We start from the raw sequence: 25059 nt of genomic DNA, 5'->3' as shown, positions 1-25059 counted from the left end.
AAATTCGATTTTAGATCATCATCCTTATCATATCGAGTGTGGTATTGCTAACACTGGTGTCAGATTTTATTCAAGTCGCCTAAAGGCATCTGACATGACTTTTACGATAACTTATCTCCATCTAGTGGCAGGCAGTCGCATACACCCTAGGTAAACCCTAACTAAACTGTCAACCAGTGTGCAGTGGTTTCCACACGATGTTTTGTTCTATGAAAACTAGGTAGGTACGAGTACTTTATATGAGTCAGATTGGTATAGCATATGGCACGAGGATACGAACCTAGAGGATTTTAGATCGAAAGGATTACATTTTTAATTCATTTTTGAAATCATTATTCCAGCTACCCGTGCGCTCTCGACAGTTATATGACGTCACAGATAAGTAAGCGATATCAATTTTCATCCCAGTTTGGCGAGCACTGCTGGTGTAGTGGTATCATGCAAGATTCCCATTCTTGCGACCCGGGTTCGATTCCCGGGCAGTGCACGGTTTGTTTTATAATTTTTTTAGAGCAGAATATTTTTTTCGTTCGTATTTTTTTTTTTTGATATTTTATATATTTATCTTGAAAAAGTAAATAGATTTAAATTACAATGAAATGCTGCGTTTTTAATTGCTCGTCTATGGTTTGTCTAATTCACTTGGGTTTGTAATGTCAATTGATCTGATTTCATTCACGATTGTGGCTCTGAAAAAATAAACTTTGAAGATTAGGTTGTGATTTTACGACCAGCCGTTGCTTGCTTGATGTCAACTTCCTCTGGGAATGCAGTTATTGTCTATTATCTATCAAGGCTGTTGTTATCCCTTAGTTGGATCTTACGACATCCACGTCAGTATATGAAGACACATAGCCAACGTCTGAGCGCCAGCTTGTAAATCGTTTGTATCTAATTACGAAAAAAAAAATCAATTTAACTAATTAAATTCAAAACTGCAATTTAATTTCTAAACCAACAGAAAAAAATCGGACAAATTGTTCCCTTTGGACTCGAATTCATTACACTTTTTTTTTATACGCCTACCTCGAGGTCTAAAAAGCCAGTTGCATTTTTACAAATGTGTGGCAATATCACAAAATTGTGTTGTTTTAATCAAGGCAACCTTATTTGGTCGGGTTATTGTCAGGGTACGGGCTCCGGACTTCCAAATGGTCTTTCATGAAATCCCAAATGGTGTCCGTATTATTAGCTGGACACCCTTGTAATACCCGTAATGTGTGCTCGTTTAATCCTATGTCACACTTGTTTTGGGGTGACCATTGTTTTTATTTCGCCGTCCAAAAAATGATTTACGTGCGCTGTTGTGTAAATGTATAGAATGACATGTGTTCATCGCGAGTATCTTTGTTCCATTTTAAATAAGAGATATTTAAATGATATTTCACGAAAAATAATTGTTGAGTCTTTATTATGTGGTAGTTAGTCTTTTTTAAAACTTTCCCGCTTTGAACACATAGTAACTACATTATATTTTGCTATGCAAGGCGTACCGACCGAACAATAGGCGTTTTTTTAATTTGCATAACTTCTTAAATACAACTGTTATTTAATTTTAACGTTAAATTTTACAGCTGAAAATATTTCCAAGACAATTTGGACAAGAGACACAAAATTTCATTCTCTAATTTTTCCTATCTTTAGGACATGATCGTGGACACCCTGTCATTGAGCACACACACAGCTGATGAGCCCCCCCGGAGTAACTGTGATAACCTGTGTCCCAGATTTTCCGGAAAATGCTTACTTATTTAAAACGTCGTTTGTAAAGGGTTGGATCCCGTTGTGTTAAAGTTTTTTGTACGATCGGCAGATGTTATTGAGATAGAATTTTTAAAATAGGTAGGATTTTTGAAATGTTCATTTTTCTATAGATATTAGAGGTTTATCTTGTTGTTCATGAAACATACTTTAAGCTAAAGTATATTTTGTTTCTTTCGGTCAATAGAAAATATTAAGAAGCGTGGTAGTGACAGTCAAGTGTCCAGCGGTATCTGGGGCTCCCACTGGGTCGAGACTTTCCACGACAGGCTGATTGGACGCCACGAACCACTATATAAGGAATAACCTAAAAAATGTAAAAACAACGTATGGCTATACTATTATTATAAAGAGGTAAGCGTTTGTGAGTTTGTATGTTTGAGGTAATCTTCTGTTTAGAAGCCTCTTATCTAAGATTGCTATAGGCTATATTTTGTCTCAAAAATCCTACGGGAGTGAAGCCCCGGGCAACATCTAGTTATATACAATTGGATGCAATTTCCATGGAACACTGAGATAAGCTATGTCGCGAAGATCACTCGAGACGGATCTGTCGAGCCATCTGTCCTTGTCTTCAGAACACGCATCTCCAGACTTTATTTCACGGCGCATCGCCCTCGCTTATTATAAATCTGTGGAAGGAGACTGTAGTGGCGTAAAGTTACGTGAACGCGTTCGCCCTTGGCGCATTAAAAGGGCAAAGTGGGCAAACGATTAAAAAAAAAAATTTTAGAATTCATGCTCATCGCTTTCTTGTTAGTTTAACGAATGAACTATTTTAGGTTAACTGCCATGGTTATGGTTATTAAGTGAATTATAGTTTGGATGTCGTAAACTTCGCCCACAGGGATAAAAACGTTAAAACCGGCCCTGAGACGAGGCAAGGTAACATTATACCTGTGACGATGCATAATATGCAAGATGTACAAGGAACTAGCAGTTGCCCGTGACTCTATCTGCGGTAAGGAGTATATTGTGTTTTTCATACAAACTTTCACTACAAATTTCAACACTTGGAAGTTGATTAAAAAAATGTAGTCATTCATTTTTTCGAATGAATTGAATTCGATCAAAATCATCAATACGTTTAGTTGTTCGTGATAAATTATTTCCGTTTATCAACTTATGTCGTAAATGATTGACGAATTTCGATGAAATTTTGTAAAAACCGGTAAACTGCCGGTAGAATAATAACTGAAATAATAATGCTGGCTCTTTATATTTCGAAATGAGCGAATCTTCGCGGGGATACTAGTCAAGCGAATACTTGCTTACTTCGTAACCTTTATAGGATCAAAGGTCTTTTTGTCTGTGTTAAAAAGCGGTTATTTAAACAGCAAATAGAAAAATAATAAAACAGTTTCGTAGAAAATAATCCTAAGCGTAAATAACAAAAAAAGGTTAATATTTTTTTCGAATGATCCCAAAATGGCTTACACAGTGGACAGAGCGCCGTAACCTCTGAATATTATGACAATATTTTTCCGTTTTTTGCGCACAATTTTCGGACATTTTCCGACATTTCCCCGACTGCCCGTCTCTAATTTATGTGACAACTAATTTCTGATTCGCGACCCAAAAACCTGCATGTGTATATGGAAATATTCTTCACTAGCTGCGCCCCGGGGCTTCGCTCCCGTGGGAATTTCGGGATAAAAAGTACCCTATGTATTATTCCAGGTTATTTTCTACCCGTGTACCAAATTACATAACAATCGGTCCAGTAGATAATGCGTGAAGAGGTAACAAACAAACAAACTTATTTTCGCATTTATAATATTAATTGGTATGGAACATTTTAATCGTGATAATGTAATGTAATTTTTTCCTCAAAAATATCAAAATCAATCAGAAAACGCTTAATTAAGTCATATATCTGGAGCATAGCATTATATAGATGCGAAACATGGACACTCACCAAAAAGGATACCGACAGATTAGCCGCTTTTTGAGATGTGATGCTGGAGAAGGATGGAAAAATAAGCTGGACAGAGAGAAAAAGCAATGAAGAAGTATTGGAAATAGTAAACAAAAAAAGAACTGACAGAAATAGAAAATAGAAGGGGAAGAATGATTGGCCACTTGATACGACACGACGCCTTATTTAAAACTATTTTTGAAGGAAAGGTGAAAGGAAGAAGAGGTCCAGGGGGACCGAGGAAGAGATATGCGAGCAGCTGTAAGAGAAGGCAGGCGTTGTATAGTATCGAGACCTTAAAAGCAAAGCCGAGGATAGAGAGGCGTGGCGTATACTCCATCGATAAGAGCATAGCTCTTAAATAATAATCATAATAAGAATGTAATGTATTTTTACAAGTGACACGAATATATTAAAGTGCACAAGCGAAACCATATTCAAAACTAAGCCGAGCGTTGTCTGTCTTGACCGCATGTCAAGTAATCTTGCATGTATGTAATACCGCGGTAATAGAGGCGAATTTGCAGTGTTTTTATTTTTTGGTTTATGTGCTGTTGACGGTTGTTGGTTACCTCTCTCGCATCTTCACGTATTCCCGTATTGTATTTAAGGCTGTGACGCCTGAAACCCAAAGAGCACGTATATATAAACTTTTATTTTTTAAAGATTTGACATTGTTTTTATGATCCGCCGCCTGCCTGACGTCAGCCCTCTTGGAGAATTTGTTGCCTATTTGCTGCGAAAGCTATGTTTTCCTTAGTCGCCTTCTACGATATTCGTGGATATTGAGTGATCCTATTCTAGGACGGAACCACACGCCACAAATTAAGGCCATACGTCACTTCATTGGGCGGATTCGTACGACTTATGCCAACGCAAATGAATGAACATTGCGATGCTTTTATTACTGATTTTTCACAAACACTAGATATAAGACATGCCTTGTTAAAGAGAGCAAATAAACGTTTATTATTTTATTTTCATACCGCAATGAACCAACACTAGTTGTGAAATCCCAGCAATGTATGCCGAATTTGCCAAATTTTTTCGAACTGTACAGCGATTGTATAGACGGCAGTAGCGGTTATGTCCCAATGTGCACCGCTAATCTGAGCCTAACGAAACAATCTCGGTTGCAGAGGTATGCTTTACCTTACAAACGCACAACCGCAGCCAATCAGGTAGGGGCTGTGTGTTAGTAATTAAAGTAATTATCGTCGACTCGGAAGCCAATCTTACAATCTTGAGGTTTACTATATTCCAACAACGGAGGTTCTCAATTTGTTGCGGTTGGCTGTACTTTTCTAGTACTCATTCACATCGAGTGTGTTACCAATAATGAATAAACAACCAAAATATATCATAAATATATAAGAGAAAACCCACACAACGGTTGACAGTTTAAGTTAACTAGCGTAGTGTAAATATACTATTACTTTTCACATGTAACATGATTTTTACGACTATTTACTGTAACGATTTTAACAAAGTCGCTTCTTGCTGTGTGTCCCTTTGTATGCTTAGTTCTTGAAAACAATGTAAGTAATGCGCGTTTTTTAAATATAATGTGATACCCGAAGAAGGTTAAGGTTTATATGTAATTTATAATGGTTGTAGTAATATCCATCAAAATACATTACGTAGTTTTTAAAATTGTAATTGTACGCTAATACAAAAAGGGACACACAGCGAGAAGTGACTTTGTTAATAGGTTTATTTGTATAATTCATAATGATTGTAGTAATAACACATATGTGCCAATTTTTATGCTTTGTCCGGTCCATTATTTGATTCCAACTGTACATTGTACAAAATATCAGTCGACAGACACATGTGCGAGATTTCACGCACATCCTCAATGATAAATTCGTGGTGAATTTCAGAGGAAATTCGACCTCATACAAAATGGAGATGTTACAGAAGTAGCACTTTATAACTCAAGTACAGTCAACAGCACATCAAGTTACCCTGCATGGATCTCTATGTCTCGAGAATAGCGGCGAGTATGATGCAATTGGGTATGATGATGTGCTGTTGACTGTACATCAGTAAAGGCATGTGTGTCCCAGATTTGAGGACAATTATTATGAACCTTTTTTTTTTGAGTGCGTTTATATTTTTGATCTGAATTGTTTTACTCTTCTACTAGTACCAGAGAACAGTCTTTCTTTCGGGAATAACCAATATCAAATATTGGATATCAAATAGAACCGAACGCGTTTTGGTATTTTAAATACAGTTTCAGTTAAAAGTTTATCTTCCAAAATTTTTATCTCACAAATGCTACGTTGGTTTATGGTTCAGTTATGATCCAAGAACTTATCAAAGTATTTTCTGGACACAGTAAAAAAATAGCGGAACGATCGAGGTTCAATTACGATCCAGATGAAGTTATTAGCGCGATTGGGGTTCAGGATGGAAGATTGGCTAGTTTCTTTCTGGCAGACTATAAATCTAGAAATAACTCACCATGTCACAAGTACCATAATGTTTTTTAAGTGAAAATTTCTTTAGCGGCGTCGTGCATTTTTTGTGATGGGTAAAAAATGTTAAACTCGCGTCAGGCCACGTGACCCTGATCGAAAATTCGTAAGATGTCAAAAATGCACAACGTTTAATATTCAAGTTTTCACTTCTGCCGGCACTCCCGGAGTGCAACCCGTTTTTTTTTTGTTTATTTCACCCATATGGTAAGGCAAAGGAATCTAAGCCCGTACAACCATCGTCTATAGTCTAAATACCGCAAATAGTTCCCTTACGTGTGATGTTTTAAATAATAAATTCCATTTTCAAAATAATGGAATTAGTTCCAACCTGGCAATTGAATTGAATAATGCCTAATTTAAAAAATTCTTCGTTCAAATTTTTAGCTGCACTTCCACGCCCTCTATATGTCATCAGTTGTGTCCTAGTTAAGTGAGCAGCCCTGAATCTGAATATTCATCCGACACGACCACTTGACGGCTTCATGCGGAACTTAAATAGAACTGTGTTGTGTGTTCTAGTATCGGTTACTGAGATTTGTATGAGTGATTCTAGTGATACGAGTAGTTACAAGATAGTAACTACTGAACCGCAGTTACTACGCCTAGAATGTACAAAGCGAAAGAAATATGTAGCAAAATCAACCTTTCCTGTAATTTCCTTGAATTCTTCAAAATTCGGTCAGTTAACTGATAGGAAAGCAATTTTGCTTTTAAATTTAATTGGCTGGAAAAAATCCCTTTGTGGGTTAATTCCGACCTTGCAATCGCTATTCTGTATTTTGTTTCTGTGTAGGTAAGTTATTTCAAACTCAAATAGAGGGAGCCGCCATATTGTGTAATGATATGCGGGGCGGAAGGCTGACGAGAGGTGTACGCGGTTCCGCCCTTAAATCTAATCTCATCATATTTCAGTGTTGAGGTGGCCAATTTTTACGATATTTTGATATAAAAACTAGTAACATCGAGTCTCGGCACAGTTCTTGTTTGAATATTTCAAGAATAATTAATAAATAATTATTCATTAGTTTTATCTAATGCCGGCAAACTAGCGGCCACTATCGCCGAACTCCGACCGATGCGGACGCGAATGCACGAACATTGCGTAATTTGTATGAGTGCTTTTATTTACCGCAGTGAAGAATTAGCAATGTATGTATGTAACTAAATATGTCGAATCTATCTTTCGGCTCAACGAGTGTTTAATGAAAATGCACTTAATTTGATTAAAAAATTTAATGATCACTGCTAAGGTTCTCACTTAAAATATTCAAATGCACGCACAGTGCAAGCTACATAGAGATATGTTTTGACTTTATTTTTGACAATTAACAGGCTCTTTTCCGAGATCGAAATATAGTAGTATTCCTCATGGAAACACACACAACAACTTTCTTGGCACTTGACACTAATCAAGCTATTTTATTTCTTAGTTGTCTAGCCTAGTCTTAATTGTAACGCGAGCTACACGCTATCGACGAAGTCAGTCAGATACCAACACGAAATCACACATTTTGTTGTTTTTATGAGTTATATTTACTGTACCAGCAATGAACGGCAAAATTTGGCCAAAATTTGGGGAATTTTTTGCGGATAATGTATAGCCGTAAATTGGACCCTATGGTGTAGGTATTAAAGTCTACATTCGGCATAACGTTGCAGCCATCTTCTCCCATTGGCGGACCGATTGAGAGGAGAAGTGCAACCGTAACCACCATTCCCGTTCACCATCATGTAGTCAAAGCAATTGGTAACACCGTCGCCGTTGCAGTCCTGGAAATACAGAAAAATAATTTAGAACCAAATGGACAACACACAACGACCCACACTAAGCACTATATAAGCCCTTATCGCGGGACAAATAAACAGAAACACGGAAACGAAGATAACACACACCCTGAGCCGCAGACAAATAATTTTCAACATAGGTACAAACAGATGCCCGCACTTGGAATCGAACTGACTTCCAGATAGCGGACGGGCGTGACTACTACGCCACAAAGTCCAATAGATGAAGGAAAGAGAGGGTAGAATGAAAAGGGTAGATCAAAGGTGATCATCAAGATAAATTTTACAGATAGATATAACCTTTTGGCAGACTGGTACCTAAATATATTAAGGCTTTATTTACACGTTTTGTAAAGTTAAACTATGTATGACAGGCATGGAATTAGTAGGTACTCCGCGAAGTACTTACTAAATCCATGACATTAAATCAAATCAAATTTAAATGATTTGATCAAATTTGTCTAGTTTTTTCACCTGTCATAGATTGTCATAATCAGATATTTTAGGATTTATTTGCAGCATGCAAATTCGCAGAAACAATGCAGGAAAAAAGGGAAATTTAATTACTTATACAATATTTTTTAATATTGTCTTAAACAAGGAAATTATCAATGTCGTATTTTTAATTAAGTAATCGATCATAATAAAATAATAATAGAAACCTTCCCGAATTTTTGCAAATATCCCTCGATGATGCTCCTTGCGCAGTGGTAACTCCGGGCACAATCTTCCCATGCTGAAAAATAATATGAAAGTGATGAAGAGAGAGTAGAAACAGCCTGTCAAGAAAGCGAAGGAAACGGATTTTAACCACATTTTTTGCCATTGCAATACCAAATGGAATTGTCAACATTCGTTGATAAACACTCAGTGTTGCCAGCGAACAGGAAACATCGCCCACATTTATTATGATCACTTTCTTTATTGGCTCATAGATAATTAGACCAAAATTACCGACTGATCGGGGCTCCCATGTGCCAAGATAATGTTCACTGAAAAGTGACCTTTAAATCGCCCAATGTAGACATATTTTACTTTGACAAAACGAGAGCTGACAGCGAGCTGACCGCCAATTTGTTATCAATGTAAAATATGTCTACAGATGACGTTTTAAAGCTTACTTTTCAATGAACCTCATCCTGCCGGTTGGGAGCGATGCGGCCAAAGCTATAACGTTTATTTTCAATGAGCAATAGGTCTAGAAATAATAAAACTAGAAAAATAATAACAAGCTTCTCACCATGGTTCCTCTCAGAATCGTCTTCTGGAAACACCACTTTTCCAGCGTCGACCCAATATACCCTGGAGATGTTGAATGGGCCGCAGTACCCGCCTGTGCAGCCATGACTGACGTCACACTTGGTTGACACGTAGCATAGACAACTGTAGCAGGCGTCGTTCAAGTTTGAGATGAATAGACCTATATTATAAAATTAGGTATAGGTTAGGTATATTATAAAATCTTTACAATAATTGAAAAAAGGAAAAAGAAAATGCAGATTTTCTTTGCAGAAAAAGTGTTTTTGGGAATTTCTTCTAATCATCATGTTTATTTATTGATAAGTGATAGGTACATAGATTTTCACTAGTCTATTATATGGCGCAGTGGTAAAGTGCTTGCCTCTGAACCGGGTTCGATCCCCGGTCGGGTCATGATGGAAAATCTTTGAAAAAATGGATGATCTTTTTCTGATTGGCCCGGGTCTTGGATGTTTATCTATGTATGTATTTGTTATAAAATATAGTATCGTTGAGTTAGTATCCCGTAACACAAGTCTCGAACTTACTTTGGGGCTAGCTCAAATGTGATTTGTCCTAATATATTTATTTATATTTATTATTATTATTCTCTTTCAAATAAAAAAAATAGATCAAAATCGGATAAGCCCTTTAGAACAGAATTATAAATTATAACTGCCCTCCTCTTGTCGTTGGGGGTTAAAAATAGTCTCACCCACCCGTCGAGCCGGACATCCAAAGCACGGCAGCTGCCACGCAGACAGGTAACGCGAAGGTCCACTTCATCATGTCAGGTTGGTGTGAACACTTGAAAGGAATTTAAATGTTTTGTTATAAGCTGAACACCTTATTAGAAGAGGTACAGTATTTTGAAAAACATTTTCGAGGCTAGTAGGGTTATAAAAGAACACTTTGATATGACTTGTAATTGTTAAAAGAAGTTTATTTGTTAGACAACTTAAAAAAACTCCTCGACTTTAAATATTCATTTCGCTACAACTTTTGAAAGGCTGAACCAATTTCGATCAATCATATCTAAGAACTACCACATAAAAATTAGCTATAAAAAAAAAAACTGCATTCAAATCGGTTCACCGGTTGATGAGCTACGGTGACACGTACACAGACAGACAGACACTTAGCGGTCAAACTTATAACACCCCACTTTTTGCATCCGCGGTTAAATAATAGTAATCCCTAATACCTTAAATGTATAAGGCGTCATCGTAAGGCGTCTGATATTGAACCAATAGCACATCAAGCTACTCGTATCTAAAATGATTGCTAATTAATTGCAAATTGTTTACCGGCAAAGTGTTCTATTATAAACATGAGATAAAACCAGTGACTTGGTTAGTACCTTGGTTGGTACCATAGTCTGTAATATTATTTCCTCATTGTTACATAAATATCGATCTCATCAAAATCGATCGTCATAAAAAATATCTTTACAGAAGTACTTATATTAAAATAACAGTGTACAGTGTATGTTTGTAAAATAAATTGTTTTTCTAGTGACATAAATTTTACCAGCAACTGTTTACGACGAGAAAACACTTTAACGGTTAAAAGTAGTTATAGAATCCTAAAGAAATTGTTTTAGTCTAAAACAATTTCTAATATCATATATATTCTAACAATTTCAATCTAAAACTTTTAGAATGTTCATTAAATCTCATGCATATCATTGAATTTCAAGAAGTAGGCCGTTCCATCACGTGCTCTTAAGTAAAAGCCAACTAAGTACTTAGTACGAAATAATTACAAAGGATAACGAGGAAAATATTTAAAACAAGTTTAAAAAATAACACATTTTTGGGCCTTCCGATCACGTGCACATAAGCAAAAGCGAACTACTTAGTACGAAATAAAAGGACAAGTTTTTTACAAAATTGACATTTTTGCAACAAGCTTTTATTGTCGTCAGATTTTAACGCGTAAAAAACCCAATTCCGTGCTGTGAACCCTTGAGGAGTTCCCTCGTCTTGAGCCGATCCTGTGTGCACCATCTGGTCATGCTTATCATAATAGAATTGTCATGGAAACTGAAGCGACGTGAAAAGTTTCAATTCTGTAGGTCAACTGGAAGTTGGAGAAATCTAACTTGCAAGATTTGATTACAAACATGCAAACAAGTGAAACTAAATAAAATATTGTAAAAAAGAGCGCATTGAGATATTAAAATGTGTTTTTGATCGATTATACAAATTATTTTTGAGGAAATATTGTGCACAGAATCAGTCTAACCTTGGTTTTTCCTGTAGATGATAATCAAAAACTTGTTTATCTTTAGACACATCTGATGCGCACGTTTTAATTCTATCATAGATAAATGTCTATTAAATATTTTTTTATGAGGTACAAATGTCGATTCACATTGCCACTCAGTTGCGGGCTTGCGGGTACAGTCAACAGCACATCACGAACCTCTATGGCGCAGTAATAGCGACGAGTTTGACAACAGAGACGGTAGTGTCCCAACTTAGAATCACGAAATTTGGCAAGAAGTAACAAGGTATTGACATACAGATAAATGGAAAAATCCGAAGACTATCACAAAAAATTAACAAATAGAAATTATAGCGTACAATGTACCTAAATACATACCTATAAAACCGTGATTATATATTTTTTATACTGCATATAAAATTAATTGTAAAATATGCAGACTAATAAGGAAAAAGTGATACAGCTATCTAAATTTGAATTTTTTTATTGCCACGAGCGAGTCACTCGCTCAAAACAGGATTTGTTTCAAAGTTTGGGACAAAAAGAGAAATTCAATCCGGGATTTTTGAGTACATATAGTGTCAACAAACCCAGGTAGCATGTAGTTAAATCATTTAACCATCATTCACGTCTGATTAGTATAGGTTGGTTTGTTTTTTAAAGGTTGGTTTTACAAGGAATGGTTATGTTATGTTATATTGACTTCATCCTTACATAAAGAATATATTATAAAAATAAGTACTTACCCCTGTCGCGTCTGTTTGTATGAATGCGATAAACTCAAAAACTATCGGACGAATTTTTGTATGGTTTTCATCATAATTATTCTGTGGGTTTTCACCAACAGAGAGTAATTAAGTAGTATACTTCAAGACTGTTTGTTTAGGTCTAATATATTTTTGGTTTTACATACAGACAGTCCTCAAGTATCATTATTATTATCTGTTGGTAATATAAGTTAGTTTTCAGTAATTTACAAGCAGTACACTAGTATAATTAAAATAGAATTTATGACTGAAAATATTGTCTATTGTTAAATCAAGGGTGATTTACTTATTGTTGATGAAGGTTTGTGTTATCAGGACACATCTTACGACGAGGTTAATTGATAAGACACTTAGATAAAATCTCGTATAGAGAATACTAGCAAATAACGTCCTGCTTTTAAACCTAGCTTGTGTGAAGCAACTTGAAGAGAACAAAAGAAAAACTTATTAAAAAGTTTATTGTGCATCTCGACTAGGATTTGGTCATATTCTTGACATACCTACTACTTACTTATCAATATAAAATTCGTTTTATACAAGCTTTTGTTTAGTTTCACCTGTTGCTTGTCTGTCTGTAAACAAATCTTTCAAGTTAGACTTCTCCTACTTCCAGTTGTCCTACAGATTTGAAATGTACCACGTCGCTTCAGTACCCATTACAATGCATTATTATCATAAGCATGACCAGATGGTGCACCCAGGATTGGCTCCCAACAAGGGAACTCATCAACGGTTTACAACACGGTCATGGTATTTTTGTCAGGCACAATGCCACAATGTATCTCTGATGACAATAAAAGCTTGTGGCAAAAATGACATTTGTGTAAAAAAAAACTTGTTACAGAATCATTCAAGTCAATTTCTCATGTTAGTTCGTTTTTTTTTTTTTGGATGAATGCCTATGTTCTTCTCCTTACTCCTAATTATTAATATAAAAAATCAAAATAATATATAAAAAGTGTTACGATTAATAAACAAATAATCATTGGTAAGAATTATTTATCAAGATTATTGGAGATCGATGTATGAATTTGTCTACGAAAATGTTAGGAAAGATTCCGCAGTCCATGGTAATTAAAATAAAACATAATTCACCTTGAACTTCAGATAGGTATTTACAGTTCACTAATCACTACACAACACACTACTACCACATGTCACAGGAGACGAGATACTGTTTATGTAAAACTCGATATGTTGTGTATCGCGTTTATGTTCCGAGCAGTTTTTGATTTTAGATAATTTGACAAATGTCTGATTGTAGGCAAAGAACTATTTATCAGTCCAACAGTCAGTACCTATTACATTTGATTTGTAATACATTGGTATTATTTTATCTATATGCTCAGTCCACGGTACTGAACAACTTTTCTTATGGAAGCAACCTTGAAATCGCAAAAAAAAAATCACCTGATCCATACATTTTCCACAACTTAGGTAGGTATTTTATTTTATACTTATTCCCATATTAAAAGTTATTCAGAATCATGGACTGAGCATGTAGGCAAAATATTGCCAATGTATAAAAAGTCATATATATGTATAAAAGGCCCAATGTCTGCCTAAAGCCATCGATAGGTCAAGCCTACTTCTTATTATTATTTTTTATACTACAAGCAGGCAAAAGGCATGCAGCCTTCCTGATGGTAAGCGGTCACCGCAGTCTATCAATGCTTGAAACACCTGGGTTGTCAGTGTCACACGCGCGTTGCCTACTTTGTGGTCTAGGTTCTTTTGTCACAGTATCTTGTAATTACACTGCCTCTCTCACCCTTCAAACCGGAACACAACAATACTTACGAGTGTAATGCATATTTTCTACACAGGTATTCTTAACTATATTTTTATTGCTAACTATGCTAAATCATTAATGATCATAAGTATTCCTCATGACTGTGGTCATTCCGTGCAATAATATACACACATATCGACTTTCTTTACAATATTATTGTATTGGTTTGCAATTGTCTTCTTTATTTCATGCACCAGATTTTCAACAAGAATGCAGGTTTCCTGACGATCTTATCCGTCTCCAGAAGATTGTGGTGGCCGATAAAAACTACAATTACTTAAATGAGCCAGATTGGTATCTCACATGGAATTCCAACTTTATACCAAAAACGCCTCAGACGTATCGCTTCGACTCGCCTCAAAAGTGGTTAATAATAATATTTTCCGAATTGCGCTTGCGACATGCAACACGGATAACAGGTTCAGAAGAACCCGCCCTAATGATGCCTTGACAATGACCGAGGGTCATTCCATCGCAGCTTGCATCTGATGGAAGCCTGTTCTAGAGGAGAAACAGCTACAAACAGAAGCTAATTGAGCTGCATGCTTGGAATAAAAGCTTTCATAAGAACTACGTAATGTTCGCGCTTAATACGTAACTACGCCTACGTATTTCGCGTCTATAGCTGGCATATGTTTGTCTTGACAGAAGTTAATAATTATTGAGCTAAGTGCTTTTGAACAAATTGTTCAGCGATTAATTAAAGTCCTGACGATAGTGGCGTGTTGTTCTATGTAATATTAATGCTATAGCCATTCCAAAGGACATTAAGGAGCGATGGTGCAAGAAACTCTTAGAAGAAGCCGTGACCCACAAAAGAAATATGTATGTACTTGATTATAAATTGATGAATACCCAATAGGCAATATTTTTACAATTTCTTCCCAAAAAGTCCTACTTTTTAGCCCATCTACCTCGGCCAGTTACTATAATTCGTTTATTAAAGTAGGTACTTACTTACATCCATAATTCTTACCAAAATTATGGACAGCGAAATTTGATGTAACTACAATATTGATGGAAAATCGTTACAGGTTTCATTTTCTTAATGTGACTCACCTATACGTACATAAAAACATGTAATTTACTTTTTATCAGGATAATATGGCTTCACAAAAATTACATTTTGACTAAACATTCAATGTATTTGATGTATTCGAGACCTATTTTATATTTTGGAATGATATTAGTGCGCAATAAGAAGATAAATCATGAATCGAAAATTCCTATGTCTATATTTGTATTGTTTTTTACAAGTCAATACATTTTTGGTATTGATCTTGGATACAGCGAGTCGTTGAGCAAGAAATATAGTCTTCTCGCAACCGCAGTGACACGTATTACATTTATAATAATGATATTATTTTTAATACTACTCAGCCTATATCAACCAAATTTATTCTGGAATTGGTATATTCTCTTCATGTTACAATACACCGGTTATTTTATTGCAAGAATCACATCAAAGTATACGATTTACGATTTTTTCAAAAGAGTATACGAAAACCACAATGATTTATGTATTAGTAATTTCAATATATTTATAATGTGTAACACTGTATTTAATATTTATGCAAAATTTCACATTTGCTGTCATTACTGCAAAGATAAATCGTGTATTTTAAATATTTTTTTTCATGTTCCAAAACCATTGATATGCGTTTCTATTGTGGCAGTTGATTTGGTATCAATTTTTAAACTTACAATATTTTATTATTTATATTGTTGTGTTAAAAAGATTAACAATTTTGCGGATGTTAGCTTGATTCAGGAGATGTATTTGGAATTAGTTATTAGCTTTGATATTCTGCTGCAGCAGTATAGTAAACTGGTGAGTGTTTTACGTATTTTTATTATCTGTGGAATTTTTGGGGACGAAATTAAGTCCTATACTTTAAAGAAAGAAAGAAATAAAAAAATATTGTGAAGTGAAAAACAAATCGTTCGATTTGTTTACATACATACTATACGTCTTAACTACTATTGGTTGGGTATGAAAATATAAATAGATAGTTACGGAGCATGCATATCACAAAATAAGTAAAAAAAAACAAGCAATGTTTCAGGTAGTGATTTGTCTGTAAATCTCTCTCTCATCTTCGCGTGTTCCCTGTTGCATTCTAAACTGTGACACCCAAAGCCCAGGGTAAAGAAATTGGCCAAGATTTGGCTATGTTTTCACTACCTGGGCGGTCGCCTGACGTCAACTCTCTTTGCGAATGCTATCGTTGCCTATTAGCTGTTAAAAGTTTGTATCCATTAGTCGCCTCGTACGACATCAGCAAGATATGGAGTGGCTCTATTCTTGGGTTGAACGACATGCCGCATATTTATTCCCTAATAAGTAGTTTAGTTACCTATATGTATGTATAAAGAAAAAAAAACGTTATATATTTGAATATTTTTCAGGAACTAGTGACATTACTCCTAGATGGATTAAGATTTATGTCCAAATTATACAACAGCCTTTTCTTTCTCAAAACCAAGGTAAATATTGTATCATTCTTTGTCATTTCATGTGTTTGAAGGTTAAAAGCCGCGAAATTTAAAATAATTTTAAGTATGTTATACAAAAAAAATAAAAAATACAGTAATATGTAAAACTAATGCTTTTTCAGAACACTTGGTTCCACATTGCAAGCCAATGGGTGTACATGATATACTCGATTGTACACATCGCGGTCCCATGCGTACTCGCTGAGATGATCAATATTCGAATAAAACATATCGAGAAGTCACTCCATTTGAGAATCTTGCAAAGTAAGTATATTAATATAGCTTAGGTATGTTGCTACAAAAAGTCCATCCAGTCGATTCACAGTGACGTAGGCTAACTAATCACATTACGGTGTGGTTGTCGTTGCGTCACAATGGCGCACCGTGATTGGTTAGCTTAGTTGCATCTCATTGCGAATCGACTCAATGGTTTCGCGATAATGTTATAGCCGGCATAACTAAATAATAGTCATTATATTCTTTCCATTGATTTGTGGTGTCTCGTGACTCGTTAAATCTATGAAGAGTAGAAAATATATAAACGGGAGCGCTGTGTCCGCTTATCTGGCAACACGAATGTTTATAACGACCAATCTTGATAATTCTATTTCTATTAGGCAAACAAATTTAGTTAATTTAAAATACGTATACGTATTATACACTTTAAAAATCAACTGTAGCTGATTATTTGAATTGTGTTGTATAACAGATTCTCAAGAAGACGCTAGGATCAACGCGTTGCTCCGCTTCATGCGTGCTCGGCCTTTACGACGTAAGATCTGGGGCGTCGTCCCGATGGACTTGCGCCTGCTCGCGATACTGTTCGGCTTGGGGACTACTTACATCTTTGTTATTATACAGATGACGCATCTATATGATAAATAAAATTAATAAATAAATATATAAGGACAAAATCACACAAATTGAGTTAGCCCCAAAGTAACTCTTTTTATGGGATACTAACTCAACGATAGTATTCTATAACATTTGTAGTTGTTTATCTATATATCCAAGACCCAGGTCAATGTATTTTCATAGACCACTTTTTGTTCCTGGTGAAGGTTTTCCTTCACCAGGAACATCTATATCTAGTATGAGAAAATCTATATTCTTTGACTATTTAGTTCACTAGTGCGAATGCGACTAGTTTTAGCTAAATGGTGATAATAATAAAAGAATTTTAGTGACTTAAATAAAATTAAGATTTGTTATCCATGAGTAGTAAGTATTTAAAAAAAAAAAAAACTCGAAAATTGTTTCAGTGTCGAAATTGTCCACAATATCCCATGTTTGAAGGTTTGATTAAATTTTCAAATACCTATAGTTAGTTGTGAAAAATTCTCGTTCACCTCGACGTGAATTTCGATAGAGAACTTTTGTGTAGTTTTTCGCGGAGCGCTGAAAAAAATTGGATTCATTTTTTGGCATGAGGATAAAATAAAATTCAATTTTAACCGCACCGTTCTCCCGTAAATATATTTCAGTATAAAATAAATAAAATACTATGACTGGGACTTTATTTATTTTATACTGAAATTTATAAAAATATATGATATTTTAAAAAAAGTTTTTAATGGAGTTGATAGTCAACTGAAATACAGTTGACTATTTTGTTCTATTGTTCTTTGGCATACACTATTTTGGCATAATATGGTCTAAGGCATAATTGATTTTTGGCAACTACGGATAAATGTGGCATAATTAACTTTTAGGTTGGGTTAGGTTAGTTATGGTTCAAACTGTTATGCGTAAACCATTATGCGTAAGAACTTTATGCTTAAAAATCATTACGCCATAGTACAGGATGCTGTGTTACATTACGGCTTAATTTTTTATGCTTAAAGATAGATACCCTTTTTGTATAAACTAATAATCATCAGCCCACCCTTATATGCCACTCTATGTGTGGTCAGTCTCCTCCACTTCTCCCTGTCTCATGTTAACCGATTTGTTAAATTTATCTTTGCCATGTCCTGCCGAACGCACTCCATCCATCTCTTGTCTTTCTCTACTTCTATTCATATCCTTTCATCCTTTTTACCGTGTTGTTCCAGTTCTTTCTCATAACCTGCCATACTATATAAACTAATAGCTATCATATTGTGTATACATACCTACATAGTAGTTTATTTCTAATTTCATATATCGTACTTATTGACATAAATAAAAATATAGCTAACTAGCGGCCCGTACTGGCATTGCTCGGATAAAAACATAATACTTTATACCCCTATACCTTCCTCAGGAATCTTCTCTATCTATTGGTGAAAACCGCATGAAAATCCGTGCAGTAGTTCTTAAGTTTATCGCGAACAGACAGACACGGTAGAGGATTTTGTTATATAATAATGGAAGGATAAAAGTTTAATAGTCACGTTAAGAAACTAAACGAACTTGTATTAAATGCATAGATTTCCCGTGACTCTTCGCTTCCTTGTATATGGCAGCTATAACTTACAAAAATGTACCATTTTAAACACGGTATTACGGCGACAAATGAACGATATAATTTTACACTCCTAAAGAAATAAGTCATGTTTTCAAATCACTTCCTTCATATTTTGCTATAGTTAACGTATAGGTACAATGTATAGCGGTATACTTACTTATATTAAACTAAACTAGCTTTTGCCCGCGGCTTCGCCGACGTTAAATTCCTGGTTCCAATGAATTTTACGAAACGAAAATTTGTCTATTTAGATTTAATGAAACGAAAGTAGTGAAAGGTATTTTTGAAGCAACAGTTAATGGAAGAGTTGAACAGGTTCGTCTTCAAATATATGTCTTCAGACGTCTGACTGAGGATGGAGCCCTATACTTACAATGTGCAAATACCAGGGGCTACCATTAAACATAAAACACGTAGCACGTGCGTCTTATGAAATCATCCATCTATTCACACAGACGTACACGTCAGCACAAAAAAGTATGTTTTACTAAGTACTAGTAAGCACGAATAAAATATTATCGCGCGGTATTATTATTATTATAAAATATTATTCATAAATCATCCTCGATGTTAGCATCGGCCTCAACCTTGTAACACGTCATTGCGCCCACACGTTCTCTCTTTCTTTTACACGACGCGTACACGACATGGGAAAGAGACAGCATGTGAACGTTAATAACCTGCTACTTGTTCGTATGTTTCGTGGTAGTCCTTCAGAGGTCGTCAGTAGCATAATTGAAAAGGATGGCAGCTTTATTGTACATTACTTGTAAATATTTAAGGCTTTCAAGACCACTGCACCCTACACAACAAGTAATAAAACCTTGTAAATAGGCCGTGGATTCTCAAAATGGCGTCCGAGTGGATCATCCTATACCTTGGGCAGAAGCTCGTAACGGCGCGGAAGCATTAAGTGTTCGCTGTGGCGTAGAGTCGCAGATTTATGGAACCCACTTAGGCAGGGTACAGACGAGCGATTAGTCGCTAGACTAGATATAATTCAATTATATTGCACACTAGATGTTGCCCGCGGCTTCGCTCCCGTTGGAATTTTGAGGTAAAATATAGCCTATAGCAATCTTGGATAATGTTAATAAACCTTTCTAATGGTGAAAGAATTTTTGAAATCGGTTTGATAGTTTCGAAGATAAAACAATATGACGCCAGTGGTCTGACTAAGCATACCGAAGACCGTGCGAAGTTAAGAAAGGAAGAAAAAGTAAGAAAGCGAACCCTAGTCTTATAGTTAAAGAACCCCGTTAAAACATAGGCTACTTTTATTTTAAAAAATTGATATCTAAATGACTATTATGGGGGTGAAATTTTGTATGAGAAACGGTATCCCTTTTTTTCGTATAATTTTTTTATCCTAATTTAATTTAGCATAACGAGTTAGGCATATATTATTTGACATAATAATATTTTGACAAACTTGTTTTTGACATATCTTTTCATAAGGCACAATTATATTTTAGGCTAATGTATTTTACCATAATTTTGATGTGCATAAAGCTATAGGTTAGAGTGTGGCGGGGTGGCCTTGGGCCACCCATAAGCCGCCAATATCCTTTGGAATATTATGCTTTAAAATTGTTATGCTTATGGAAAGTATGAGTAAAAAAACTGTGCCTAAAACATTATGCCAAATTAATATTGTGCGTAACTATTATTATGATAAGTAAAAGTATGCCATGTTAAATTATGACATAAAATTGTATGCATAAAAATAGGGAACCATGAAAAACATGTCTATTCCACTTTCGCAGAGAATATCACACGGGCGAAGGTGTGGGCAAAAGCTATTCTATAAATTGTAAAGAATGTGTTGGCTACTGAAGTCTTAATGTTATATTTGATTTTTTTATTATGTATTAATTTTGGTGAGTGGCGAATCGACCAATCGATCATATGATTCATATTAATTTTGTTGATTAAAATTCTAGCTTTTTAATAGTAAGTAGTTCGTTTGTCTGGTCTCCTTACCGCCGTATCTAATATATTACAAGCTGTTCATAAGATATAATCTCCACCAGTGTTTATTCACTCCGAAGCACCAGTTGTTCAAGTTTTACTTTAATAAGTACTTAAGTACAACTTTATCATATTGTATACTTAATCTTATTTAAATAATTTGCTACGATTTATTTAACAAAGTTCTTATAGTTCGCGTTATCGTATAAATCATTAGACACATTATTAAAAATCATAGACAGAAAATGTGTTTGCCATACAGCGCACTATTTCTAATGGCACTGATTCTCACCAGTCAATTACAATGCGATCGAATAGTGTAGTGTAATTGTAGTTTTAACATGTAAGTATATATTATTATGATGATAATGGGGCTATTTAATGAGTTAAACAATCCTAAATAACTCTTCCGAATTACATAGCGTACCTGCCTGTTATTTAAAAGGGGATCCTCCTAGGGCACCTCGACCTAAACAGTCACTTAGTGGCTGTTTAGGTCAAAGTCTAATGTAGAATAGGTGAATCTTTACATATTTTTTTATGTCAGTTCTTGAAAACCAATCAATCAACCTAAGCAGTGATTAGGTCGATTGGTTTTGAATTGAGCTAACTTAAGAGGCTTTATGGCGAGGCTATCGGCAAATAGTTTGCCAAACTTTGGCGGATTCATAGAAAAATATTGACTGACTTTGAACGTGTATTTCATTGAATGGAACGAATTTAATTGCGACCCTAGACGTGGTGTGTTAGAGGAAATAAAATAATCTATGCCAGTCCTATTTTCATGTGACGTTGTGTCAGCACATCACGTCCCGTCAAGAGTAACGTGTAACGACAGGGCCGACGCAACAACTTCATAATTATTAATAGTATATAAGCTAAGTTAACTAAAGGTGTTATATATTCATCGGTTTCACTGGTACTATTTACCGAGTCAACTGAGATTTTGGACCCAACACATTTAATAACTTATTACTTCGAGTGTAAAATAGACACAGAATTAAATTTTAAACTCCACCGATAATAGAATCAATGGAAATTAAAATCTCTTTAGCCCAGCTGGAAACGATTTCTTTATTTGTTTCAGCTTCGTTAATTGGAACTTAATAGGTACCTTTTACAAATGGGGTTTTATTCCTAAAATGAAAATGATTTAGGTAGCTATAAAGTAGGTAATTTTCTGACCTAGACAGCTATCTATAGGAAAGAAACTTTCTGGTTAGGTTGTATCGGACGTCAACATAATGGTGACCGCGACAGCACAATTAATTAATCAATTTACGCGATAAACAATTCGACCGCATTATAATGGAAACATGTCCAAGAATAAATCCATAGAAAAAAAAAACAGCGCGAAAGAAAATACATTCTCCTTCTAAACACTGCCAAAACACTGGTGTTAATTGCGATTTGCGTAAAATGAAATCTCCATCAGAATAAGGACGCGATATCTCAAAATCTCATTAGTGGAAATGAGAGAAAGACCACAAAAAATAATGAGTCAGTCGACAAATTCCACCATTGCGCTTAAAATGTTTTATTCAACCTTATTTTTAAGTAAATACGGACCAAATTCCAGTTTGTTTTTCTTTCAAAACTGTAACAATACTTATGCTTGTCAATAAAAAGCCCCGGAACAGAATGGAGGCAGTGAAATGATAAAAGTGTACATGGTAATGACGGCGCTGCCAAGAAAATGGTTAGTATTGTCGTTGTAAGTTCCTTTGTAATAACGAAATGAAGGAATTCTAGACGTCCTTTTTTATCCTTTTGTCTGAGAAATTTATTTGTGTTTAATTTTGCAGACTGTTATCTAGATATGTTAATCCATACTAATATTATAAAGATAAAAGATTTGTATTTTCGTTTGTAATGGATAAACTTAAAGCTACTGCACCGATTTTGATAAAATTTGCCACAGAGATAGACGAAACGTTAGTATTGTACCGTTAAAACAATTTGTATTTGCTGGAGAAGTGTCACCGCAGGAAATAAAACTAGACTATATTTTGACGAATGTATATGACTATTTTACTTAAAATAACATTTAAACAGCTACGTATTCATCTATTTTAATATCCAAGCTATTTCCGTCTGAAATTCATATTTAACTACGACTTACAAATATAATTTAAATGCAAACTGTATATTTGGCCAGCCAGAGTCGTCAGTGGTAAGCGCCTGCTCAATTTTGACAAGCAACATGTGCCAAGTCGACGAGATAGCGGACGACAAATTGGCAGGATTTCCCAAATTCACAGCTCACGAGAAACGTAATTTGGTTAAATTACAGAAATGCTTAATGCTTATTTACGAGAAGTGGCCGTATTTAATGAAATACTCAAGTTACTGTGTTTATATCCTCCTCCAGGATAATTAGATAGGTAAAATGTCTGGATGACAGCTATAGGCACAGATTTCATAGCTAGCTACAGAGGTGGAGTGGAAATTGTATTGCCCCTGAATCTTAGGGTCCCAGGGATTCTACAAGCTTGATACAAAATGGAAAATAAGATTTATCTAATACATTATTTCCATATAGATATGTCCTGTCAACTTACTTACTCTTAACATAATAGAGGGTGATGTGATGGCCTTATGTTTGTTATTTGCGTCATTTGTTACGTTTCATGGAAATAAAATTAAGTAGTTCATTACTATGTTGCGTTAATTAAACTCTGCGTAGTCAAAACCGTCAACATCCATAAACAGTGAAAACAATTAAATGTTTCAGTATATACTTTAGACCATTTTTGTGAAGGCAATACGAGTAATGTGACTAGACTAGAACCAATGATATTAAAGCAGTTTATTGAGTGGAACTAGGTACTTATACATTATAAAAAGAAAAAAAAACGTTTGATAACCTAGTTAACATTAGGTTTTAAACGTGCTAAGATCGCAATATTTTATGGTTAACTGTTATTAAAATTCATGGTCTGATTCTCCAAGGTAACCTACCTAACACAGAAAACTTTATTTTCATGAATTACACTCGACATTTCAGTGCAAAAGTCAAATATCTTTTTGTTCTGTTGAATGCACACGTCTATTCAGCCGAGTTGAGTAGTGGGTTAGTGACATCTAAATTGGCAAAATTCCACTTATCTTTGAGGTTATTTTCTGGAGCCTATACTTCGTAATGAGACTACAGAACACAAAAGACAGAAGGGCGGCCTACCCTTGTCCATTTTTTTTTAATAATCCGGACTACTCGCGAAATGCCGTCACGTTCTAAACGGAGTCCCTAATATTGTCACGGATGCGGGCGCCAAATGTTCATGCCTTCTTTATTTTTAATAAAAAGTTTGCTAAATTACGAGCGAAATTTCGCCAATGTCTGAAGTACGTATCATTATACCTTTGAAGTGAAGCTGTATCTTTATCGCAGGGAATTTTTTAATTTTTTATGCTTTTTTATAGAATAATTCTATAAAACATTTCGTTGGCGCCCAACGTGTAACCTTGTAATAAAATAAAATCAAAAATTTGCAACATTTTTAATTTTTTACCTGTGAAGAATGTTGAAGGTTAGTTCAAAAATATTGTGTTGCGAGAATCGGGGAAAATTTCTTTATTATTTAGTGTTAAGGTATTAGAATTGTTTAGATATTTTGTAAAAAAAAATATGAAAAAAAAACGCCAACCTATCATCCCAGTGGCGGTGCTTGCTGTCTGTGGCCGTATTTATTGAGTTCATTAGTAGAACATGAAAAAAAATGTTGGTAAATTAATTTTGACTTTGCCAAAAATAACAATAATGATCTAATTTCTCCATAGACAATATTGTATGGATAAAACAAAGGACGTAAACATTTCACTCACGACTGATTATCTGTTTGTCTGTAACTCGTAAAGTTTCCGAGCCCCGCGGGTGCCATGAGCTGAGTTCTGAAACAATGACTCCAGTGCTCGCAGGGGGACAAGGTTCGTTTTCGTTTTCCCAATATATTTCCTAAGTTGTTTCTGTTTCAACTGGACACGCTAAGATTACTCATACATACGACTAGCTGACTTGAATTTACCTGGATTTCCCAAGGGTACAATTACAATTTCCGAAATTATTGATTGAATTAAGTAGAAAAAGCGTGTCAAGTTGACAAACATACTTTCGCATTTACAACAATAGATGGGATATAGGAATTTACATGCGTGGCGTGTGGTTC

The 25059-nt window shown here is 35.1% G+C and overlaps 1 protein-coding gene and 1 non-coding gene across 2 annotated transcripts; one reads left to right on the top strand and one right to left on the bottom strand.

Annotated features, from left to right (window-relative positions):
• The first annotated feature begins 416 nt into the window (after positions 1–416).
• Positions 417–487, top strand: TRNAG-CCC (transfer RNA glycine (anticodon CCC)). Its single transcript has one exon. It is a non-coding gene; the product is annotated as a tRNA-Gly (tRNA).
• A 6904-nt stretch (positions 488–7391) lies between these two features.
• On the bottom strand, positions 7392–13362 carry LOC128675564 (lysozyme-like). Its single transcript, XM_053755046.1, has 5 exons — positions 13281–13362; positions 9909–9996; positions 9191–9370; positions 8613–8686; positions 7392–7935 (listed from the first exon to the last, which is right to left on the bottom strand). The coding sequence occupies exons 2-5, from the start codon at positions 9976–9978 to the stop codon at positions 7795–7797; spliced, it is 465 nt and encodes a 154-aa protein (XP_053611021.1). The 5' UTR covers positions 9979–9996; positions 13281–13362; the 3' UTR covers positions 7392–7794.
• Positions 13363–25059: the final 11697 nt, after the last annotated feature.

This window comes from Plodia interpunctella, chromosome 14 (genome assembly GCF_027563975.2).
Source record: "Plodia interpunctella isolate USDA-ARS_2022_Savannah chromosome 14, ilPloInte3.2, whole genome shotgun sequence".
Lineage (NCBI taxonomy): Eukaryota > Metazoa > Arthropoda > Insecta > Lepidoptera > Pyralidae > Plodia > Plodia interpunctella.
The sequence above is the reverse complement of the archived record's forward strand: the minus strand, read 5'-3'. Positions and strand labels throughout refer to the sequence as shown.

What these genes read in the sequence shown, in the direction of transcription:
- LOC128675564 (XM_053755046.1), bottom strand. Translation starts at nt 9,978, where the DNA reads ATGATGAAGTGGACCTTCGCGTTACCTGTCTGCGTGGCAGCTGCCGTG. An exon ending in CGATTCTGAGAGGAACCATG is followed by an intron (nt 8,687 to 9,190) that starts GTGAGAAGCTTG and finishes ATTATTTTTCAG; the next exon opens with CATGGGAAGATTGTGCCCGG. An exon ending in ATTTGCAAAAATTCGGGAAG is followed by an intron (nt 7,936 to 8,612) that starts GTTTCTATTATT and finishes CTGTATTTCCAG; the next exon opens with GACTGCAACGGCGACGGTGT.